Source organism: Podarcis cretensis (assembly GCF_951804945.1).
Source record: "Podarcis cretensis genome assembly, chromosome: 2".
In the NCBI taxonomy this organism is placed as follows: Eukaryota; Metazoa; Chordata; class Lepidosauria; order Squamata; family Lacertidae; genus Podarcis; species Podarcis cretensis.
In genome coordinates, this window is record NC_137171.1 from 22,930,712 (window position 1) to 22,953,869 (window position 23,158).

General features: G+C 42.0%; 1 protein-coding gene across 1 annotated transcript; it reads right to left on the reverse strand.

Moving 5' to 3' along the window:
• Positions 1 to 421: 421 nt before the first annotated feature.
• NOL11 (nucleolar protein 11) lies at positions 422 to 21,516 on the reverse strand. The gene is made up of 18 exons (XM_079965406.1): positions 21,100 to 21,516; positions 19,980 to 20,093; positions 19,325 to 19,381; positions 17,639 to 17,784; positions 16,801 to 16,858; positions 14,327 to 14,468; positions 12,972 to 13,169; positions 12,119 to 12,195; positions 10,637 to 10,760; positions 10,097 to 10,194; positions 8,435 to 8,512; positions 5,747 to 5,931; positions 4,993 to 5,118; positions 3,997 to 4,224; positions 3,452 to 3,530; positions 2,176 to 2,268; positions 805 to 912; positions 422 to 572 (listed from the first exon to the last, which is right to left on the reverse strand). Exons 1-18 carry the CDS (start codon positions 21,499 to 21,501, stop codon positions 459 to 461), a joined length of 2,427 nt encoding a protein of 808 aa, XP_079821532.1. The 5' UTR covers positions 21,502 to 21,516; the 3' UTR covers positions 422 to 458.
• Positions 21,517 to 23,158: the final 1,642 nt, after the last annotated feature.

Here is a 23,158-nt window from a genome sequence, read left to right on the forward strand (position 1 = left end):
GTATGACCTTTGCTGTTGTGATTTACTTTTCCTGTGTTAGTGTTAGTGTTAAGTCTACAAGACTAAGTGTAAACAAGCTAAGACCTCTTTTGAGAAATGCATGTTGCTTTCCTAATGACACCCTCTTGTCTTTAGTGGATCTTAAAGTGGATCTTAGCTATGGTTTATACATATATACATGATATTCAGGTTGGATGTTGTAACTTACAGCAGCCTCTGCCATCCTGGTGCCCTCCAGATATCAAAGGCTTCAAATCCCATCTGCCCCAGTCCAAAACATCTGGAAGGCACCAAGTTAGAAAAGATGGCCTTGAAGGGGTATCAGTACAGTTCACCAATGAGAATTCTGGTATTAATAAGCTTTTACAAGGTAGAACAGATGAGCCGGAATGCAAAGAGGGAGAAAAATGTCCACAGTAGATTCGTAACAATAATTTTATGAGAAACATGTGCCTTATTCATACAAGTTTCAGAACTTCAATGGAATATAAGCCCACATCATCTGGGTTCTGTATCCTTTGCAAATGCCTCAGGCTTCCTTCAATCTTGTTGAGTTCTGAGTAAAAACGTACCTAAAAGAGGGAAACAAATAAGACTTGTTCGTATTTTCTGCCAGCCCTTTATAAACATTGCTTTTATTCCCACAAGTGACACTACTGTTGCCTTCATGCAAAAGGGCAGCGTGTGATATCAAACAAAGGATAACATTTGTAGTTTTCAAAAGGAAGCTCGGTTTGGTATCACCACCTACAACGTTCAACCTGTGCTTCTGGTGCTGCAATTTCAAAAGGAAGGGAAACTTACTTGGGCTCTAACAAACTTGTGCAGCTTAGAAAGTAATTCTCTTGCTTCTGGCAACATCACAATAACTGTAAAGTGAGCATCTAGGAGAAGGCATATCCAGTCCATGATCTGAAAATTAAACCAGTGATAGACAAGTGTAAGCTAGTGATACCTCAACCTTCAGCACATGCATGAGAAAGTCAGCACCAATTATTAGACAGAATTCCACTGCCTTATAATTTTATTGAGTGACATGTGCCCATCTGTGAGCAGAATCAATTTCCTTTTGTGCAATGGGGCTTCTGATTTTAATCTAGCCCTCCATTCCTTGCCCCCCCCCTCAAGTTTTCTGAGCAGATTTGGGGGACCCTCTAAAGCTCCTGCACATTTAGGGAGTACGGAAGTTGGTGGGAGGAGAGGCAGGAAAATTCTGTTCATGCAGCCTTCAGATGCAATTCTCTGCACTGAAATGGAAAATAACGATATTTTACAGAAGATAGTCATTTCTGTACAGTCATGCATATGATGAAGTGGGTTGTAGTCTACAAAAGCTTATGCCATTATAGATTTCTTGAAATTGGATTCAATGATGGTCCCACCCAAAATTAATTTCAATAGGGCTAATGGGTAGGACTTAGCTGAGCACAACCCAATGTTTTAACGGTACCACAAGACTTGCTTAGCTTTTATGCAAGAGACTAACACTCAGGAAATAATATCTGTATAATATAAAAGCTTCCTTGCCACACTTTTGGCAAGAAATGTACATGTAGCACATTTAAATTTAAAACAACCTTGGCTGCCGAGTGGGAGGGAGTTGAAACCGTCATATTTCAACAATGATTCTGCAAATAACAGTGTGTAATGCAGGCATAGCTAAGCAACTGCTTATAGGAGCAGAATCTCCAAGGCAATCATGAAAGTCACAGACCAGCAAGTACTTCCCTGTCTCACTGTATGATTCTATCCCATTGTAAGGGATCCTATCAATGCTATCTTGTAAACTTTCAGATCTGTTTCCCAAACCAAGTTAGCTAGGGCAATAACATCATTCAAAATTGGGAAACAGATCAATACCACATCATGTGTGTTAACAATCCTTCTGTCACTGCACCATGAGCAACTGGAGGAGGGAAGCATATTTTTCTTTAACCATGAAAAAAGGAACCAAGGATCCTATAAAACAATTTCTGCCATAAGAGCCCAATGCTCACTTTTAGAATAAACATTAATTGAAGAGTTATGTTTACCATTGGGCTGAAACGGACTCTGAATACACAGAGGAGTGCACATGCAGATCAAGTCCTTTCAATGAAGCAGACATCTTGAGTTGACACAGATGCTGATAACTCACAAGAACAATGATGAATTTAATTCCCACCTGTCCCTTACCTGGTTTATGGACAGACAAAATATTACAGGAAGGTCTGCAGCAGCCTCTTCATTGCACTTCATGTACAGATACTGCAGATACCGGAGAAATAACTAGGAAGAAAAATATATCATTTAAAAGTAGTAGTTCAAATTTAAGTATATGCAGTACAGAATTTTTAATATACTTGCAAACGAGTATTCATTAAAAAAAATACTTGTCTCAATTTTCTTTCTACAACTCAATTCAGGGATCTCACTATATTACCAATCTATGCTGACTTTTTCCATGCAGAAACAAATATAAAACGCAAAGCAAGCCTGCCTTCCTATATTGATTTCAGATTCAGACATAACAAATCTACATCAGGCCTGTAGCAACTTGCATAAAAGTGAAACTTCTGAAGGTCCTCAGTCTAATCTGACCAATGTCATGCAGTAATTCTACCCTCCCTTTCTAATTTATATAATATATAATAATCTGCGTAAGTGCAACAAATTTAATCATGAACACATCCAGAAGCTTACACTAACATTATACCTGAAGTTTAAAACTATCACTAGCAGAGGCCGAGGAGGTTCTACAGAACCAGTGTGGGATGAAATATCTTTCAGTGGATACTTATCAATTTATCACAGTAATAATCAACATGGATTTACCATATTTTTCGCCCTATAGGACGCACCTTTTCCCCTCCAAAAATGAAGGGAAAATGTGTGTGCGTCCTATGGGGCGAATACAGGCTTTCGCTGAAGCCTGGAGAGCGAGAGGTGTCAGTGCTCACCGACCCCTCTCGCTCTCCAGGCTTCAGGAAGCTCTGCGCAACCCTAGGGAGCCCAAGGGTTGCGCAGAGCTGCCTGCACTCCCGGGCTCCGCGCAGCTCCGCACAACCCCCTGGAGCCCAGCGCGAAGCCGCGCCGGGCTCCCGAGGGTTGCGCAGAGCTGCCTGCACTCCCGGGACCCGTTCTGGGGGCTGGGGAAGTTCGGGCTTCGCCCGCCCCCAGAGCGATGCCGAAGCTGCGCGCTTTGGCATCACTCTGGCTCCCGTTCTGGGGGCTGGGGTCATATAAATTTTTTTCCCTTTATTTCCCCCCCCCAAAAAAAAATCTAGGTGCGTCCTATGGGCCGGTGCGTCCTATAGGGCGAAAAATACGGTAGATATGTGATATTTAGATATGGATTTCATAACTGAAAAAGTTCATTGATAATTTCTCTAAAAGCCATAAGATGCTCAAAGAACAAATATGTAATCAACAATAATATCTAGAAACAGTCAAGAGAGGAGTCGCTACTTACAATGACTTGCTCAGCTGAGAGATCTTTCAGATGAGGCAAAAGAAATGTCTCACTGTATGCTGAACGAAGAATGGTGTTTCTGCATAAGATTCAGGTAATAGGGTCAAGGACCAATGTTACATTAAGATTTTTATTGTATCCCAGTCTACCCCCCAAATTTTTTAAGAGCAACATCTTTGAAAAAGAAAGCAGTTTCTTAAAAGGCTAACAAAATAGGTTAGAACTGCAGTCTTCTTTCTGCAAGTTGAAGGGATCCTTCTGCCAAGGAAGGGACCAAGGTTCAACAGAAGCTCTCAGTGAAGGAAGGAGTGGAGGAGGCAGCAAACTGCTGATTCCCCATACAGCCCCCCACCGCACCTTGTTCTCTGAAGCAGTTCTTCAGGGTGCACTGGGGATGGTGCAGCAAAATATCACCTTCACCATTCCTTCACAATTGTTAAATCTCCAAGAAATGAGGTTCCAACATAGTGGAACAATGCGCCACAGGTGCCACATAACCGTTCCGCATCTGTTAAGAACAACTATATTTATTGTGGAAAGGATACAGCAACATTGCCTTCTGTGGTCCAACAGGGCATATTTCTCCTGTGTATGTCATGTAAGATTTCTGAGTTAACGGTTTGTCGCAGATGTCTTCTTCCGGGAGCTCAGAATTGAAGCCGTTCTGTAGAACTTTAGACTGCCTTCCCATTCTGTTGTTGTGCGCAGTATCAACACAACCTGCTACAGAATCTAAATTCACATTCATTTCTTCAAGGCGGTCATCAGCAATGCTAGGAAGAAAAAGAAAAGTCCCCAGATGCTGATATTAGTTTAAAACGGCATTTTATAAGAAATTTCTGAAATTGACATTTCATAACAACATCAATAACTACTATCTGGGTTTAAGATGGACAGAAGAACATGCCTTTCCATGCATGTCTAGAGAAGTCTCTACATTCAATTTGTGTTGGTTGATTAATAATAATAATAATAATAATATTATTTATAGCCCGCCCATCTGGCTGGGCTTCCCCAGCCACTCTGGGTGGCTTCCAACAAAGTATTAAAATACAGTGGTCTGTTAAACATTAAAAGCTTCCCTAAACAGGGCTGCCTTCAGCCTCCCATAACACAACATCCCATAACACACAAAATTGCATTTTAGAGATGACTGCGCATTTGGAGAATGCCTAAAGTCATCAGGTAGTTAATTTACTCTCCCTGATTTCATATACTAACCTTTTCTGACTGCAGTCAATTAAAAAAGAAGATGATTCAGCATTTTCTAAATGAAAATGTCTCTAAAACAATGGAAATCTCATCTGATAACTGCAATGGAGTTCATTATGAACAGCTCTCATACACAAGGGAATTAAAGAGGGTAAAATACATGTCATTTCTACTTCTTGCCAAAGTGGTAGGCTAGTGTCCATACACCATGGTGTCTCTGAAGTTCCTTTATTACCCACAAAGTAATTTGATGAGAAAAAATAGTACTTCAAAGCAAACAATTGCAAGCATTATCAATAAAAATGTATAATAAATTGCTTGATACTGACCTTAGGAAAGTCCTCAGGCAAGCACAGGTAATTGCTTCAGGGATGTCAGGAAACTGCTGGAGACATAGTTGTAACAAGTGTACATCTGTTTTCTCCAAGGCAACTGCCATTAGATCTGGGCACATACTTGAACAAAAGGGTAAACAGTTACATCTCTGGATATAATTGCAATTAGTTAAATATTAACTTTTATCCACAAAAATATTTCAGGTTTCTGGGAGCACCACAGGTTCACAAGAAATCAGTTTCTGATAAGCCACTATTCTCAAAGTTCCTGAAGGATTCCAGTTCCTTAAATTTCATTATAAAATAAGAGAGATGCGGGTGGAACTGTGGTCCAAAATAAGAGAGATGCGGGTGGAACTGTGGTCCAAACCACCGAGCCTCTTGGGCTTGCCAATCGGAAGGTCGGTGGTTCAAATCCCCACAGTGGGGTGAGCCTCCATTGCTCTGTCCCAGCTTCTGCCAACCTAGCAGTTTGAAAACATGTCAGTGCAAGTAGATAAATAGGTACCACTGTGGCGGAAAGGTAAATGGCGTTTCTGTGTGCTCTGGCTTCGGTCATGGTGTTCTGTTGCGCCAGAAGCAGTTTCTCATGCTGGCCACATGACCCAGAAAGCTGTCTGCGGACAAATGCCGGCTCCCTTGGCCTGAAGCAAGATGAGTGCCGCACCCCATAGTCGCTTTTGACTGGACTTAACCGTTCAGGGTTCCTTTACCTTTTTATCTTATTATAAAATAAATACTAGCTCACCTGTAAGAGAGGCCTTGTGTCTGGATAATTTGCACCAGGCAATTCTGAGGGTAAAATGAGGACTCTCTTTTACACCTGTTCACAAGAGCAGATAGTACGCATCCAACTGATGCTTGAAAGTCTGGTATCTGAGTACTGGAGAAAAATGTCTTCAGCTTTTCTTCAATTACATTCTGAGAAGAATCCTGAAAGAGAGTATTTTGTTCAACAGTCCCAGAAAACCAGCTTTAACTAGCCAAAGTAATTAAAAGTAATCTTGGTCGCCCTATGAGTTTTAATCCATTAACTGTGCAATCCTACGCATAACTACTCAGAAGTCGATCCCGTTAAGTTCAATGAGTCTTACTCGCATGTGAATGCATAAGACTGCAGCCGAAACCTACATGAGAATGTTTTGTAAGAAACAAAAGCACTGCCTTTAGATGCCTGGATGTGTCACAGGAGTTCTTTCTGATGATGATGGCAAGGAATGCCATGGTATATGGGTGGAGGAGGGGATGGGAAAACCTCCCTGCATGAGGCTTCCCCTCCCCTTATAGTACTCAGGCTCTAAATCATAAGATTTTTCAGCAATACTGTCTTAACATGAATGAAAACACTACTAGAACATTGGATTCAATAGCAAACATTTGCACCTGCTTTAATTTTTAAATGAGAACTTTTTGATAAGCATTGCCCCCTAGGTAGAAAGGTGATTTAGAACAGTTGCTTACTACTTGCAAAAATATCTGTCACCCAGCACAACTGTGCTGGTTGTGAGAACTACCAGGAACATAGGAGCCAACTCCTAGGGGCCGTGGGGGCTTCGGCCCCCACAATATTAGTGGGGGCTGGGCCTCAACAAAGTTGATGAGCATTTCCTTTCAAATGGAATGTGTGCTCTGCATCATGTGATCAATTATGCAGGACAGAGCTTACCTGGGCCCCCACAATATTTATTCAAGTTGGCACCCCTGACCAGGAACTCTGGAGGGCACCATGTTGGGTCAAGGTTTCAGTTGTTATTTCAGTTTAGCAAAGAGGAATGAAAAATTGCTAATCTAGTTCAGTCACACATTTACATTGCTAAAAAGCACAGGAAACCAGGTTTAGTTTTGCTAAAGTTGAAAGATGGGAGTATAAACCATGGTTTATTAAATCACTGTCTAATTGAAACCCTGCCCAACAGCTTAACTATAGTTTGTTTACTGCCAACAAACCATGCTCTGAAGGTATGGTTTGCTGCTGGTTTATGAACTGTGGTTTGTTTCAACTGCGGCATGGAGTTATATGATTTGTTTGGTACCCCAGCCCTGATGCTCATCAAGCTACAAAAGGCATGAGGGAAGAGGAGCTGGAAAACAAACTACAGTGGTGCCTTGCAAGACGAAAAGAATCCGTGCCGCGATTCTCTTCGTCTAGCGGTTTTTTCGTCTTGCAAAGCAAGCCCACTGACGGCTTAGCGGATTAGCGCTATTGGCGGCTTAGCAGCTTATCGGATAAGCGGCTTAGAAAAAGGGGGGGGGGGAATGAAAAAAAACCCGCAGGAACTCGCAAGACATTTTCGTCTTGCGAAGCAAGCCCATAGGAAATTCGTTTTGCGAAGCACCCCCAAAACGGAAAACCCTTTCGTGTAACGGGTTTTCCGTCTTGCGAGGCGTTCGTCTTGCGGGGCACCACTGTATTGTTTGTTTGATCAGCGGTGAGACGATTCATTGGTTTAGTCTGCACATGTTATACCGACATGTGGCTTCATGTGAATGAGCAGCCATGTGGGTACTTGGAGCAAACAAAAGTAGCTGCCTCCCTCTTCTCCCATTCCTGTCCTACATAAATGAAGTTATAAGCAAGCTAATGGAAGCAGCGGCAGAGCAGGCCAATCAGGCACCTGGGACAGCGTGCATGTCCTGCACCTGCGGAGCAGGACCAGCTGCCCATGGGGTGGGACCAGCCGGGGCAGGACGCTCCTTGGGGCCTCCGAGGAGTCTGCCTGCCCCCTGCCACTCAGCCACCCTACAGCTAAGGGGGGAAGCAGTGGGCGGACCGTTTGGGGCAGCCCGGAGTCTGCAGGCGCAGAAGCCACCACGTCACCCCCAGGAGAGATGTGTGGCTCGGGCGTTCTGCAGGCCCAAGGTGAGTGTCGCCCAGCATTTTGTCACCCCCCTCAGTGTTGACACCTGGGGCACCCCCCCTCCGCCCCTGAATGCAAGCTCTGTTAGAATAAATTTTATGTAAAATCTCCAATTCTACTTTGTAAATACAGCTCTATATTTCAGTGGGATTCTAGCTTTGCCATATAATTACTTGGCTGATAAAACCCCACAAAGGTGTCCAATTGCTCTCACAATATCAACCAACAGTTACTGTAACACTTGAAGGACCAATATTTTAAATTTGGTTTAATCATAGTGCTTAATCACAGTGATCTGAGCTATGTACAAGAGACCCAATTTGGTAAGACTTAAAACAAGTTCAAACTGAAAGTCAGAGTTCAATTTAAAAGTCTGATGGAAAAAAGAAATTTGCTAATTTCTTTTTTAAGAAGTTAGTATACATATTTTTTAATATTGTGCATCTGTATACCATATTTTCTGATACCATTTTTTCTAGTTAAAGCATAAGTGACATCTTGTTCTCTACCCAAACACTCCACCTTTCCTAAGTGTTTTTCTTATGGGTGTGGTATAAATAATAAATTATTATATTTACCTTGATAATTAAAAGCAGCTGTTCCATTGTCAGAGTCTCCAGTTGAGTTTTTGCATCCATGCTCTTTCTTGACCTCAACTGCAAGTATTTAAACATGCATAGTAAGATTCTTTGATAATTAAAGTTCCATGACAGTTAAAGAAAAAGAACAGCCAATGGTAACACGTATCCTGGACCAATTACAACTAGTTTTAGAAATTCTGCCAGCAGATTCAATTCACTGGTAGTTATATTCTCTTTTGATCACCAAAACAAAAATGTTTTAAGGACAAAACAGGTTAATAATTTAATAAAGGAAAGAGATATGCAAGCATCAGTTTTGATCTTTTTAGACGAGGTAGAGAGAGAAATCCAAGATTATGAAAAATATTTCAATATGCAGATTTTAGAACATGATCTTTGTTCCTGCCGAGAGCCACAATTTCTAAAGGACAATTTGTCTAAGGTCACCTTCTAGCAGTGGGTGGTGGTAGAGTTAAAAAAATGTTCTGGATTAACTAATCCAGAATAAAGAGCACCCTGTTTCAGTAGTGAATTAGCTTTCCCAATCCTATGCAAGTCTGCCTTGAAGTTCACCCAAACTTAGGTAAGAAAGATATATTTTTTTTTAGTACAATGGTCCAATACAACTAATTTTCTGGAAAGCATTTATTAGTAATTCCTTTTTTACTTTAATATGACATACATGCTTACCAATTTGTTTGCTGGCAGCTAGGAATATCTTTGCTGAAGTCATAAATCCACAGAGATTTTTTTAAAAAATATTTTTTATCAAAATAAATAGGGATGGGTATGCAACTTGATGACCCACTGTCAAACCACCATGTTTGTAAAATGGGGGGGGGGGGGAGAGGAAGCAAATGGAATAGGATTTTTTTACTGATTCTTCCTGTGGAGCCCCATGGAGCTGCCTGAAAAGCTGTTGCACAGGGTTGGAGGATCCTCTGGAATAGTGTAATGAGTTTAGAGGAACGTTGGGCTAAATATTCCTGCACTGAAGGGGGTTGGATTAGATGACCCCCGTGATCTCTTGCAACTCTACATTCTATGATTCTATGGCACCGAAGAAAGGGGGAAATAGGTGATTAGTGCACCCTGCTAGAGCTTGATCCCCCCCTAGTACAATTTAGCAAATGCTTTCAGGACTAATATTTTGTGCTCCCCGCCCCCCCCCCCCCCGCCCCCCGGAAACAAGGTAACTATTTAAGATCAATTTGTAATCAAGTGATGTGAAAAGTTATTCATGACTATAAGATCAGACTGCAAAAGCTTAATCTGGATTAAACCCCAAGTATTCAAGTGAAAATCTTCCAAAAACCAAAGAGTGGACTAACATTTCCCAATTTCAACTGCAACCATTATGCAGATCAGAGAGGTTAAACTTCATCGTTAAAAGCTGGACTACAATTCCCTTAAATTCAATAGCTGAGTTTCTTTTCGTAATAATTGGAACTCCCTGCTTTGCATTGCCTATTAACGTTCTGGCTGTATTGCACAGAAACCAAGGATACTTAAGGAATTTTGGTATCTTGTACGGATTCCTTAAAATGGTTTGCCTTTTTGTTGAAAATGCTATTTTATCCATCTATCTAAAGAGTTTAATAAATAGTGAAATGGATATAGCAAAAGGAAGATTGAATAGTGACTATGAAACCAACATACCAGCCTATTAGATTCACACTTAGCAGGCTGATCTGGCTTTGTACCTATCAGATCATCTTCTTGAAGCATGTTCCAATCTGCAGGTATAATCTTCATTTCTGGAAAAAGTAATATAGATTATCACATTAAAGAGTGAAACCTATTATTGTTATGCACAAATGACCAAAGAAAGATTTCTATAAAAATTATACCGGACAAGAACTTGGCTTTTGTAATGCGTGGGTTTGGATGTCAAAATATGCTATTGTTATGAGTTTACCATATTGAATGTCTAACTGAATTTAATCATAATAAATTAAGGTAAAGCAAAAACACTAAATATACTTTTCAACATACCATCTAAAATCCAGAGAATTGGACAATACAAATGAGAGTATTTGTGAATATTAAAATCCAATTTGTAAACTGAAAAATCTTAGTACAATGCCTTCTAATAGGATAAGCAGCTTAAGATGGGCATTTTTTACATGTAGTTTTCTAAAGGCATTTCCAAAAGAGGATTATGTGAATGTAAATATAAGCTTTATAATTAAGCCCTACCTGATGTTTGTGTATCCTTAACTTTCCCAACAGCAGCAGCCAAGGAAGATGTTTCACACTTATACAGTATTACTGTTAATTCGTTACCATGTGTTATGAAGAGTTTGTCTCCGTAACACCAACACTAGGAAACATTAAATACAAACAATTAGCAAGTAGAAAGTGAAATAGTGCAGTATACTCACAACACAAACACTCCCTTAAATGCTACAGATCTTTTGAGCTTTCTAATTTCTTCTGAAAGGTAACAGTTTTGTCATCTATATATAGATAGATAGATAGATAGATAAATGAGCAATGGGGCACACTTACAAAGATTTACTCTTATTGCCAGATCTGTAGAAGATTAATTGCAAACTACTGATCAATTTAGGGACGTGGGTGGCACTGTGGTCTAAACCACTGAGCCTCTTGGGCTCACCGATCAGGTCAGCAGTTCAAATCCCCATAACCATTGCTCAGTCTCAGCTCCTGCCAACCTAGCAGTTCAAAAACATGCCAAAAAGTGCAAGTAGATAAATAGGTACCGCTCTGGCGGGAAGGTAAACGGGATTTCCATGCGCTGCTCCGGTTTCGGTGTTCCGTTGCACCAGAAGCAGCTTAGTCATGAAGCCACATGACCTAGAAAAAATTGTCTGTGGACAAATGCTGCCTCCCTCGGCCAGTAAAGCGAGATGAGCACCGCAACCCCAGAGTTGTCTGCGACTAGACTTAACTGTCAGTTGTGCTTTACCTTTACTGATCAATTTACAAAGCCAACACCCTTCAAAGAGATCTGTGATGAGCTTAGAAATATCCAGTGATCTGGATCAGTCAGTCTCCAATTCAAAAAGTGACAATGGCTCTTGAAGGAGTTTTGCACATGCACTTAAGCAGCTGGGCTTGCACTGCATTCACATATATGCTCTTCAAAGATTGCTGCACCCCTTATGCACCCAATGGATCAGTGCACTCTGCAGGACATCTAATATGTGCACTGAAAAACAGGGAGTATTTTAAAATCTGACTAATACCCTTTTTCAGCATTCTTTTTTTCATATTTCATACGTTGTGTTCAAGGTTTTCCATTGTAAACTAGTTGGGTAAAGGTAAAGGGACCCCTGACCATTAGGTCCAATCGTGGCCGACTCTGGGGTTGCAGTGCTCATCTTGCTTTATTGGCCGAGGGAGCCGGCGTACAGCTTCCGGGTCATGTGGCCAGCAGGACTAAGCCACTTCTGGTGAACCAGAGCAGCGCACGGAAACACCGCCAGAGCGGTACCTATTTATCTACTTGCACTTTGACATGCTTTCGAACTGCTAGGTTGGCAGGAGCAGGGACCGAGCAACGGGAGCTCACCCCGTTGCAGGGATTCAAACTGCCAGCCTTCTGATCGGCAAGTCCTAGGCTCTGTGGTTTAACCCACAGCGCCACCCGCATCCGTAAACTAGCTACAAGTGTATTAAAATGAAAATGGATTGATCACATTGATCACAACTTACTTGTCCAGTGGTTCCCCGTGGTAATTCCTTTAAAGCCTGTAATGTTTGAAATTTTATATTCCATATGGAAAAGCAATCTACAAATAGGAAAAACAAGAGTACCATTTGCAAAGCTTTCAGTTATGAATGCTGCCTGCAAATTGAGTAAGATAACTTTGGCAACGTGACCTACAAAGTAATTAACATACCAAAACCATCCTGTCAAACATTGCCAAAGTAAGTCTCAATTCATAATCAGAGTCATTACTAATCTCTTACAAAAACAGTTCAGCAAATCTATTTCTGAGAAAGTGAAGCTTCAGTTGTATAATTAATCACTCTACCATGTATGGTTTAACAGATCAATAACAATCAACTGTACAGGCAACTCCCATTTTGCTAGTGTTCCATGAACATTTGCACCATTTTCAGACCCAGAAGAGGGCCTAACCGGGTGGGCTTATGCACATGATGACCCAGAACGCAACCCCCATGCAAACTGGGAGTTGCCTGTATATCTTTCTCTGCTGTCTTTCCTTGCTCTTCTTTCTTACGCATCTGCATTTTTAGATTAGCTGCCTGCAGACCAGACACTTGTTGCTTTTTATTCTACATTTTATGTTGCATGATAGCTCTCCAGATGTTGTTGGATTCCAACTCCTATTAATCCAAGGCAGCACAACCAGTGGGAGTTGCAGTCAATAAGTATCTGGCAGGCACCAGGCTGTTGTACAGAATCTTGACTTTAGGTGCTCAATATTTGTTTAATGTTTATTTAAGAGTGCTTCTTGGATGTTTCCTTCCTGTTTACAGTCAACAAATTAAGCAGAATAGATTTAGTCCAGCTGCTGCATTTTGAAGCGATTTACGTTACCTTTAACGTGGCCATCTGGGGAATCCAAACATCCTGTTATGGCAATATGATCTTTATCGAGAATAGCAATTGAAGTGCTTTTTAAAATACTGCCGGATACTAGAAGTCTGATCAGAAGAGACTTTTGTAAAAATTGCTCTTCTTCAGAGCCACTCTGTTGCAGGGGCACCAGAACCTTATACACACATCCGTTGGAATCTGTAAGAATAGAATTCAGTTACGTGATAGTTAAGAATTAATAAATACTAGTTGACATACAGAAATCATCACCGTAAAAGACAGGGCATCACTTAAGAGGAGGCATGGTTCGGAATGGTTCCATTTCTGTCAGCTGCTTCCATGGAGGTCCTGTGTAGCCCATGCATACCAGGCACAATTGCCAAAAATCCCCCAAGGAGTTAATGCATGCACATTGCCTGTCAGATAATTTTAATGCGTTGGGGAAGCCTCCTTCCCTGCGACTTCTGTTCACAGCTACATACTCTGTTATCAATGGACTACTGTCTGTCCAGTTTCTACATACCATCCTCAACTAAAGGCTTTATGATTGCATAGGTACCCCAAACTAAGAAACAGTCTTAGGTTTTTGAAATCCCATTCGGATACAGCAGCATGATATGGTTTGACAATTACAAGTGTGCAAAGGCTTAGCAATTCTGGCAAGTGGTTAAAACAGCAAATAATGTTATCATAAATACAGTGGTACCTCAGGTTACATACGCTTCAGGTTACAGACTCTGCTAACCCAGAAATAGTGCTTCAGGTTAAGAACTTTGCTTCAGGATGAGAACAGAAATCGGGCTCCGGCAACGCAGCAGCAGCAGGAGGCCCCATTAGCTAAAGTGGTGCTTCAGGTTAAGAACAGTTTCAGGTTAAGTACGGACCTCCAGAACGAATTAAGTACTTAACCCGAGGTCCCACTGTATAGCACAAATAATTTGCTATATCCTCATAGCACAAATAATTTGCTATATCCTCATAGAAACACTTTGAGGAGGGATTTTAATGAAGAGAGGTACGAAATAAGTACTTAACCTGAGGTACCACTGCACAGAAAAACTGTAACCTTATAACCCCCTCCCATTTAGTGGGAAGAGGCAGCATTTGGCTCCGAGTTCATGTTTGTACATTACATCTGAATGCAGTCTCAGTGTACTGAATTTGTAAATATGCATAAATGTCTATGCTCCTCACAGAAGTATACAATTATACTGTTGAGAACTATTAACTACTATGCCTGTTTATGCAACATTTAATTGCAAAAGACTGATTGGAAATAACATGATGCTTGCTCTTCGGCGCTTTATCAAGGCAGGGTTCCCCTCCTGTACAATTAGAATATACCTTATACTTACACAAGCAAAGCAACGTGACAACTTTGTTTTTCAAGTATGCTGCAAAACCCAGCGGTGTGGCTGACTCGCCACCTTGTTCCAGTTTAAACCTCTGAAGGATGCATGGATTACACTGCTGAACATATATGAAGCAATTCCCATCCTGAAGAAAAAGAGTGGCGTTCTTTCATTTCCCAGATAACCAGGTTCATTAAAAAGACATTGCAGCTAGACAGAAGAAATTAACTATATCATATACCTAAGAGATATTTGGGGCCCCCAAAAAACATTTGCAATGGTAATTCCCCACAAATCATTGTGTAGCTGTGATTTAAGCGAAAAAGCAAAGACTGTGTAATACAAGTTACAGTGAACAAATGCCTGTGCAATAGTATGCTTGCACCATTAAGTTTGAGGATTCCTCTTATAAGAAAGTATTCCCCATTCCCTACAAAGCAGAATTTTCTAAAGCACAATGAAATAGGAGTTTCTTGTTGTTCATTCTGGACAACCTATTGTACTGCAATATTGAAATAAATAAGTTTTTTTCTGAGTTTGAGAATGATTCATTGCCCATCCTGTCCAAACCATCCCAAGAACTGCAAATAAAAACTGCACCACAGAAGCATTGCATCTGTATTAATCTTCTACTGCATAGTAACATTTCCATAGTGGATCATATGAAGAGACTTAATTCTTAGTAGGCCTGAGCAATCCTTCCATCAGTCACTGTATGTTTTTATTATTATTATTTCTGTGGAATACATATGCACAATGCACATATGTCAGGATTCAGTTATGTGTGACCATTGCTACTACAAGCTTGTTCAACTTAAATAACTTAAAAATGCTTATCATGGAAAATAAATCTAAATATTTATATTTCAGTTTCCAAGGTTGGAAATATCTGTTAGAGCACCTTTGTTGGGGAGACAGAGGTACCCAAATTTAGGCATGTAAGTAGCCCCCTGCAGTAGAAGATTCTTATTCAAGTGTTAAGACTTACCGTATTTTTCGCTCTATAACACGCACCTGACCATAACATGCACATCGTTTTTAGAGGAGGAAAACAAGGGAAAAAACATTCTGAATGAAACAGTGGATGTATCATTTTTGGGCTTCATGCTGTGGCCACAGACATGTGATCTGATGGTGAATTTGGGGTGACCCAATGCAAAGATCCTGAGTATCCCTGTGGATCCATGCTTTGTAACCACGTTTTTGCACCATTGCAGCCCCAGGCAACAGTGGGTGCGTGATTTTTTTGGTGCAGGCTGTAGCCATGGACATGCTATGTGATCTGATGGTGAATTTGGGGTGACCCAATGCAAAGATCCTGAGAATCCCTGTGGATCCATGCTTTGTAACCACATTTTTGCACCATTGCAGCCCCAGGCAACAGTGGGTGCGCGATTTTTTTGGTGCAGGCTCTAGCCATGGACATGCTATGCGATCTGATGGTGAATTTGGGGTGACCCAATGCAAAGATCCTGAGGATCCATGTGGATCCATGCTTTTTAACCACGTTTTTGCACCATTGCAGCCCCAGGCAACAGTGGGTGCGTGATTTTTTTGGTGCAGGTTGTAGCCATGGACATGCTATGTGATCTGATGGTGAATTTGGGGTGACCCAATGCAAAGATCCTGAGGATCCATGTGGATCCATGCTTTTTAACCACGTTTTTGCACCATTGCAGCCCCAGGCAACAGTGGGTGCGTGATTTTGGGGGGGCAGGCTGTAGCCATGGACATGCTATGTGATCTGGTGGTGAATTTGGGGTGACCCAATGCAAAGATCCTGAGGATCCATGTGGACCTATGCTTTGTAACCACATTTTAAGTGGGGAGCAAAGGAAAAACAAATAAGGGACATGAGAGGGGTGTGCAGAGAAGCAGCTGGCTAAGAATGCAGGAGAGGGATTTAACGGGAGGGAGGAAAGAAAGGCAAAAGTTTCCCCCCACCCAAGCCAGCTATCTCTCTCTCTCTCTCTCTCTCTCTCTCTCCCTCCCTCCCTCCCTCTCTCTCCCTCCCCCTCCCCCCTCTCTCTCCCTCCCCCCTCTCTCTCCCTCTCCCCCAGCAGCACAGAAGCACAGAGAGGAATTCCCCTCTGCTTGCCTGGAGGGGAGGGGCTTTCCCTGCTCTTTGTTCCGTTTCAGCAAACACAGCAACGAAACAGAGGTGGGTGGGCAGTAAGACCCTGAGGCAGAATGCAGGAAAGCATCCACTTCCTCTTTTCAGTTTTCCCTTCTCCGTTAAGCGCCGCGATTTGATTTTTGCCTGATTTTTCGGCTCCAGGGACCACACATTCGCTCTATAACACACACAGACATTTCCCCTTCCTTTTTAGGAGAAAAAATCTGCGTGTTATAGAGGGAAAAATACGGTATTCTGCATCAACAAATAAGATAGTAAACAATATGCCACACCTGTGACTTAAACATGGAAATGTACTTTTAAGTTGTTGCATCAGTACTTTACAATATTTATCACTTACCTGCTCAGTAATAAATGTAACAACAGGATGTCCAACGTCCAAGAAAGCATCACTCCATCTAAAAATAAGTTATATTATTAGTACAGGGCAATTAAAATTAAAAACATGGCCACAAAGAATATTTAATACAATGGCCTACTTTGCACACTATGGTAAGCCAAACTATTGCTTACTAGGACCATGTAAATATGCTTCTGCTTCTCTGTGGCTTCTTTAGGTCTCATGTGGCATCTAAGCGAAACCAAGGATAGTGGTTGAGCTCACTTCTCCTTAAATCACCATCTGTAGCCAAGTTCAAAAATTGGCTACAGCTTGTTATCAAAGAGAGAGCTTAACCACAATCCTGGGTTCAGACAACACACTAACCCAAGCATAGCTTCTGCACCAGAGAGAGCTTATAAGAACCAGGGAGTAGCAAAGCAGGTGTGAACATCTCCCTCGCAGTCCATACATTCATGCTAAGCCATGGTTTGGTCTAGCATTGCATGCTAACATGGTTATTATTTGAAATAAGGTTCACAGCCAATACAACACAACTATGAGTGTAAAGTATGATGCAAATTTGAATGTATGAAGTTATCCGTCATGCTTTTGCACTATCCCCTTTTTGGGGAGTAAATAGAGAGCCTTTATTCACCATATTCCTTAGTTCCCAAGCCTACTTAAGAAACTTTAATAGTTCACCTGCAGGAAGAATGAACTGAATAAGGCATTACAAAGAAACAAGGTGATGGGTAGCTCTGGTACCAGAGTGAGGTTAAGGGATTCAGAGAGACCCAGCACCAAATCTATAGCTTAATTTTTGAATTGGAAAGCTTGCATTAACTGTGGCACTCACCTAATAACTTCGTCTGAAACAACGCTTTCAATTTCTTGCTGAGGGGCTGTGAGTAAAGCATCTAAACTCTTGACAGCACCACCTTTGAACAGGACCAGGGGTTCGGTATCAGGCAGAGAATGTATCCGATACACATCTGCTGACAACTGCAAAATAAACTCTTAACTTTAGTCTGGAATATAAATGTGCAATATAAACGGTAACAAAAGTGCAGGTATCTTTGTAATACCATACTTTTCCGCTTTTCCGTCTATAAGACGCCCCCTATTTTTGGGGACTGAAATTACAGAAAATGGGGGAGATGGCAAAAAGTTGTTGAGCTTTTTTTGCGGAGGATTGCCCAGGGTTGTTTTAGGGGAAATGCCGAAAAATTATCACCCACGCGCATAGAATATTCCGCCTCCCGTCTGTCCCCTCACCAGCTGAAGCTGCCAATCGCCTGCCCAATTGCAGCAGCAGCCACTCAACACCACCCATTGACACAGCAACCAATAACACACACAATAGTTGCTGACAGCCGCGGCAGCAACCAATCAAACGTCTGCCCTATGCGCTACCCATGTATAAGATGACACCCACTTTTTAGCATGATTTTTAAGGGGGGGAAGCTAGTCTTATGCACGGTAAAGTATGGTAAATGTTAATAAATATTGCAATGTTCAGCAAAAAATTATATTCACTCTAGCTGGCCTCAAAAAGTTGATTGCTCCAGGTACTGGTATGAGCAATGGAATGAGTTGCAACTGAATTACAGATCTAAATATTACTAGGTATGCTTGTCTGGGGGTTTTCCTGACAATTCACAGCAGATATGGGAGAAGAATTGGAGCAGGGTAGGTCCACTGTGCTAGCAGAAACTCTTGTGCTAGCTTCCACAAGGGTGCTGAGTTAGTTGAATCTGGGCTCTTGTCATTTGCTATTTACACCTTTGAAGAAGGGTACGGTACAGTAAAAACAACTGTAACAGCTGGGAAATTCTGCAGCAACTCAGTGACAGCATCTGCATTACTATTCTGACTGACACTGAAATATAACTCTTTCAGCAAAGCAAAATTGGTTATGCCCAAAGAGAAAAGAAAACCCCAAAAGGTCATTACTCAGTTGAATATTTTGATGATTCACAAAAATCCAAGTCTAGATATTGAAAGCACAGATACTAACTAAAGTGACTGCATAGCTTCTACTGTGCAATAGTAGTTATTAGCCCTAGGTAGAAGGACTGTTTCAACAATTTGCAAAAGGTCCTCTATCTTACTAAGGCGGGAAGGAGAAAGGACAGGTGAAATATAGTGTTCTAGAAAGACACAATTATTTTATTTTTTAGAGCAATCCAGACTTCAGATGGGCAGAGTTCTGCTCACATGGCATTTCCCTACAATAGGAGGTGACAATATTCACCTGCAGCCCCAACATCATCTGCCATGCCGTTCCAGGTTCTCTCCTGAACCTGCGGAACAGCTTGTCCAGAGGTGCTTATCAGTGAAAATCTCCTTCCTTGCTCCACTTGGTACCCCTGCCAGATCACAGATAGGGAAGGACCACTTTGGTTTGCAGAAGAACCTTTCTGGAGCCAACCCATAATTTGCAAGGCTGGTGTTAACATATAGAGAACTCATGCCATCAACTGATTGCACAAGGTAATTACCATGCTCTAAAACAATTTTATTACAAGTTATCAGCACTTACCGTTGCTTTAAAAGCTTTATCCAAGTTACTGTCATCTTCCTTCCATATCTGTAAAACCTTTTGAAAAAACCATCATTTTAAAAAGGCGCAATATCTATTTGCAAAGTATTACCTCAAAGCTCGACTAGACAAGCAATTCAGGTTAGGATATTTAAGATACACTAGTTTTTATGGTCTGTGATATACACACAGCCAGGATTTCCAAAATAGATGAGTGTGCACTCAGGTATGTGTGTGAATGCTGCAGAGAGGACAACTACGACAGACCCATGCCAGTCTCTTGATATGTGCAGAATTTGCAAATGTAAACCTACAAAATCCCATTGGCTTCTGCAATGTACATTTAATGCATTTTTGTTTCTATGGAAATAAATCCTACTGATTTTGACTGAAATATTGTTAGGATAGCAGTCTTTGTGAGGCTCAGTTCCCTATCAGAAATCAGTTATTGCACACTCTAAAAATATGAACAAGTTTTCATCCACACTAGCATGCAGTTTCAAAACAGACTGATTAAACATGAATTGTTTTGCCTACTACAACTTCTATAAAGGAAGTTTTTTAAAAGACCACCATGGCTTCAATAAAACTATACCAAATGCAACAATTTCCCACATAACTACAGTCAAATGCTTGCCTTAATAAGAAATCATACCTTATCATCATGGACAATAATGAACTCCCCTGTTTCAGCATTACACACAGCAGGACATGTAATTGTTTGACCTTGTTTGACTGACCAGCAACCCAGTGGTTTTTGATCTGAAACCTAAAAAAAAAATCCAACTTATCAACTGTTAAGACACTAAATCCTTAGCATGTTATTAAGATGCACACAAGAAAATTTCAATTTGCTATTGCTCTGTGTATTTAAAAGAGCTGAAACCCCATAAGCACATGGCCTATAGTTTTATAAACAATTCTAGAAAAAGATAAATCCTTCTACAGAACTATACAGCAGGGTGCTTTTTCCAACTATGATTTATGGCAGTTCTTCCAAGCTGGTATGCACACTCCTTCATATGCTTGTATGCACTTTCTCAAATTGCAAGAAAATGCATACAAACATAAGGAGAAGTGCACACACCAGCTTGGGAGAACCCCTATAAATCATAGTTGCAAGAAGGATCCTACTGTATAAGGATTGATCTTTTCCTATACTGTAATTTTTTATAAAACTGTAGGGCAGACATAGGCAGACTTGGCCCTCCAGATGTTTTGGGACTACAACTCCCATCACCACCCCAGTGGTCAGGGATTATGGGAGTTGTAGTCCCAAAAAACATCTGGAGGGCCAAGTTTGCCTATGTCTGCTTTAGGGTATGTGCTTGTGGGGATTCAGCTCTTTTAAATACACAGAGCCATAGCAAATTGAGATTTTCTTGAGAGAGAATTCTAGGGATTGCAGAAAGAGACCCAAGTCTTTTCCTATGTCATCTTGTTGTTGTTAATATCCGTCTGTCCTGGGGAACAAGGGAAGAGGGAGCCTTTGGAGGTGAAGGCGAAACTGCAGGAAGGTTGTCCTCGCTTTTGCCATCGTTCCTGCCATCCAATACTGCGGGGGATGCCGGGGACTCGAACCCGGGGGAACCTTCTGCGCGCTAAAGAAACGACCGGGTGCGCAGGGGGGTCCTCGCCACTAGGCCCCCCCTCTTTTGCGACTATTCCTAGGGATCGTGCCTGAGGGACTTGAAACAAGACATGGGGAAAGCGGCAAAGGGCTCGCATCCCCTCCCGAACGCCCCCTGTTTCTCCTCTCCTCAAGGAGTCTTTACCTTATACAGCGTCACCGTCCGGCCTCGGTCCGTGAGCAGCACCCGGTCCGCATCCTGCTCCAGGCCCAGCGGCCCCTGAGAGGGGACCCCGGCTCCCGCCAAAGGGCACAGCGCGAACTCCTCACAGAAGGCCGCCATCTTGAGAGCCACACGAGACGAGAAGGGCGGAAGTGCGCCTGCGCCCACAGGACGGCGGCGGCGGCGGCGGCCTCCACCTCCTGGTTTTAAAAGGAAGGGGCGGGAATGAAATCGACCGGGGCCAATCAACCGGGCTCGGCGCAAAACCAAAGTCGCGCAGTCACAGTGAGCTTCCGCAGCGGGAACAGTGCAAAGCGCCATCTGTTGGGGAAAGAGAAGACGGCGAGGAACTGGGGCGAGCGCCGGCCAGATGGGGGTTGCCATGCGTCCGGGATTCCCCGGAACCGCGTGGTGCTGCGAAAACCCGGACGTACGACAGCTTTCCCCTGAAAAACGCAACAACTTTGCCAAAAAAAAACCCCTCAATAACTTCTCTGTCTGGGATTCTCACTGTTTGAATTATGGTCATTTTAACAGCACCCTAACCAGGCCCTGCCATGAAGCCTTCTATGCCCTTTTAAAAATGTGGCTTCTTGGGGGGGTGTTATTGGGTTGTTGTTTTTATTTTGATTAAATATTTTGTGGTTTTTATATTTTTGATTTTGTTCCGTGAACTGCCCTGAGACCTCCGGGTATAGGGTGGTATATAAAGTATAATAATAATAATATTAATAATAATTAATAATAGAGAAAAGAGCGAGTTGGGGCCCTCAACAAACTCTCGTTATTTGTAAAAAATCCAAATGGACTGGCGGCCGCGTTCACGATGCTGAGACCCCAGAGGAGATTTTTTTCTGGGTCATTCTGCAAAAATTAACTTTCACCAAATGACATGCTCTGATGGTATACAGTGGTACCTTGGGTTAAGAACTTAATTCGTTCCGGAGGCCCGTTCTTAACCTGAAACTGTTCTTAACCTGAGGTACCACTTTAGCTAATGGGGCCTCTCGCTGCGCCACGATTTCTATTCTTATCCTGCAGCAAAGTTCTTAACCCAAGGTACTATTTCTGGGTTAGCGGAGTCTGTAACTGGAAGCGTCTGTAACCTGAAGCATCTGTAACCCGAGGTACCACTGTATAAGTGAAAGTTTATCCCATGATAAATTTTAAAATACTTTTTAAATAAATAAATAAATAAATAAATAAATGTTGCCATATTTTGAAGAGCAAAAAAGACTCACTCCCAGTTTCTTTTGATCTCCTTCCTCTTGTCGGCACTCTGAGGCTTCCTAGCAGGCAGGGCGCATTGTGTTAACGTCCTTTTACTTCACAAACTTAAGGACTTCTGCAAACCTAGGGCATCCACTGGGTACATGGAAGCAGCTACCTTTTGGGTTGGCGCCATTTCTCTTGGAACCTGATAGTTACTCAGCCACCTGTGATTCCTGTTCATTGTATCCTCCTTCCTAAGGGTTGCAGCAAACCCTTCCCTGCTCTGATTAGGGGAATTTTATAATGATAATTATATCACTCTTCCAATTTTCTTTTCCCGATGTCTTTTGTATTCTCTGTGGGGAGGGGAGGAGTTTTACCCTCCTTTAAGTTTTTCTCCTACAAACCTGAGGCCTCCCTCAAACATCCCGATACCTGCTGCTGCTCAGTTCTGTTTCTGCAATATTCCTGTTGGAAGATGTTTGAAGGAGCGGTGACACTTGGGATTTGTATAGCAGAGCTGTGAGCGTTCACAAGTTTCACGTACGTCATCTTGTAATCCTTACGGCAGCTTTGCAAATTAGGTCAGGATTGCTACCATACTGCAGATAGGGGGGCTGAGAGACCTGGTGCCATCTAGCGAGTGGGGCAAAGGTAGGATTCAAACTGTGAACCTCTTGATTTGTAGGTAGCTGTTCGGTGACTATGGCTCACCAGGACTTGCATGTCAACAGAAATCCCCAATCTCTTTGGAGGGTTTGGGCAGATTACACACAGTGCAAAGTATATTGCTTTGCAACCCAGTCCCTAAAGAGCATTATTGAGATTT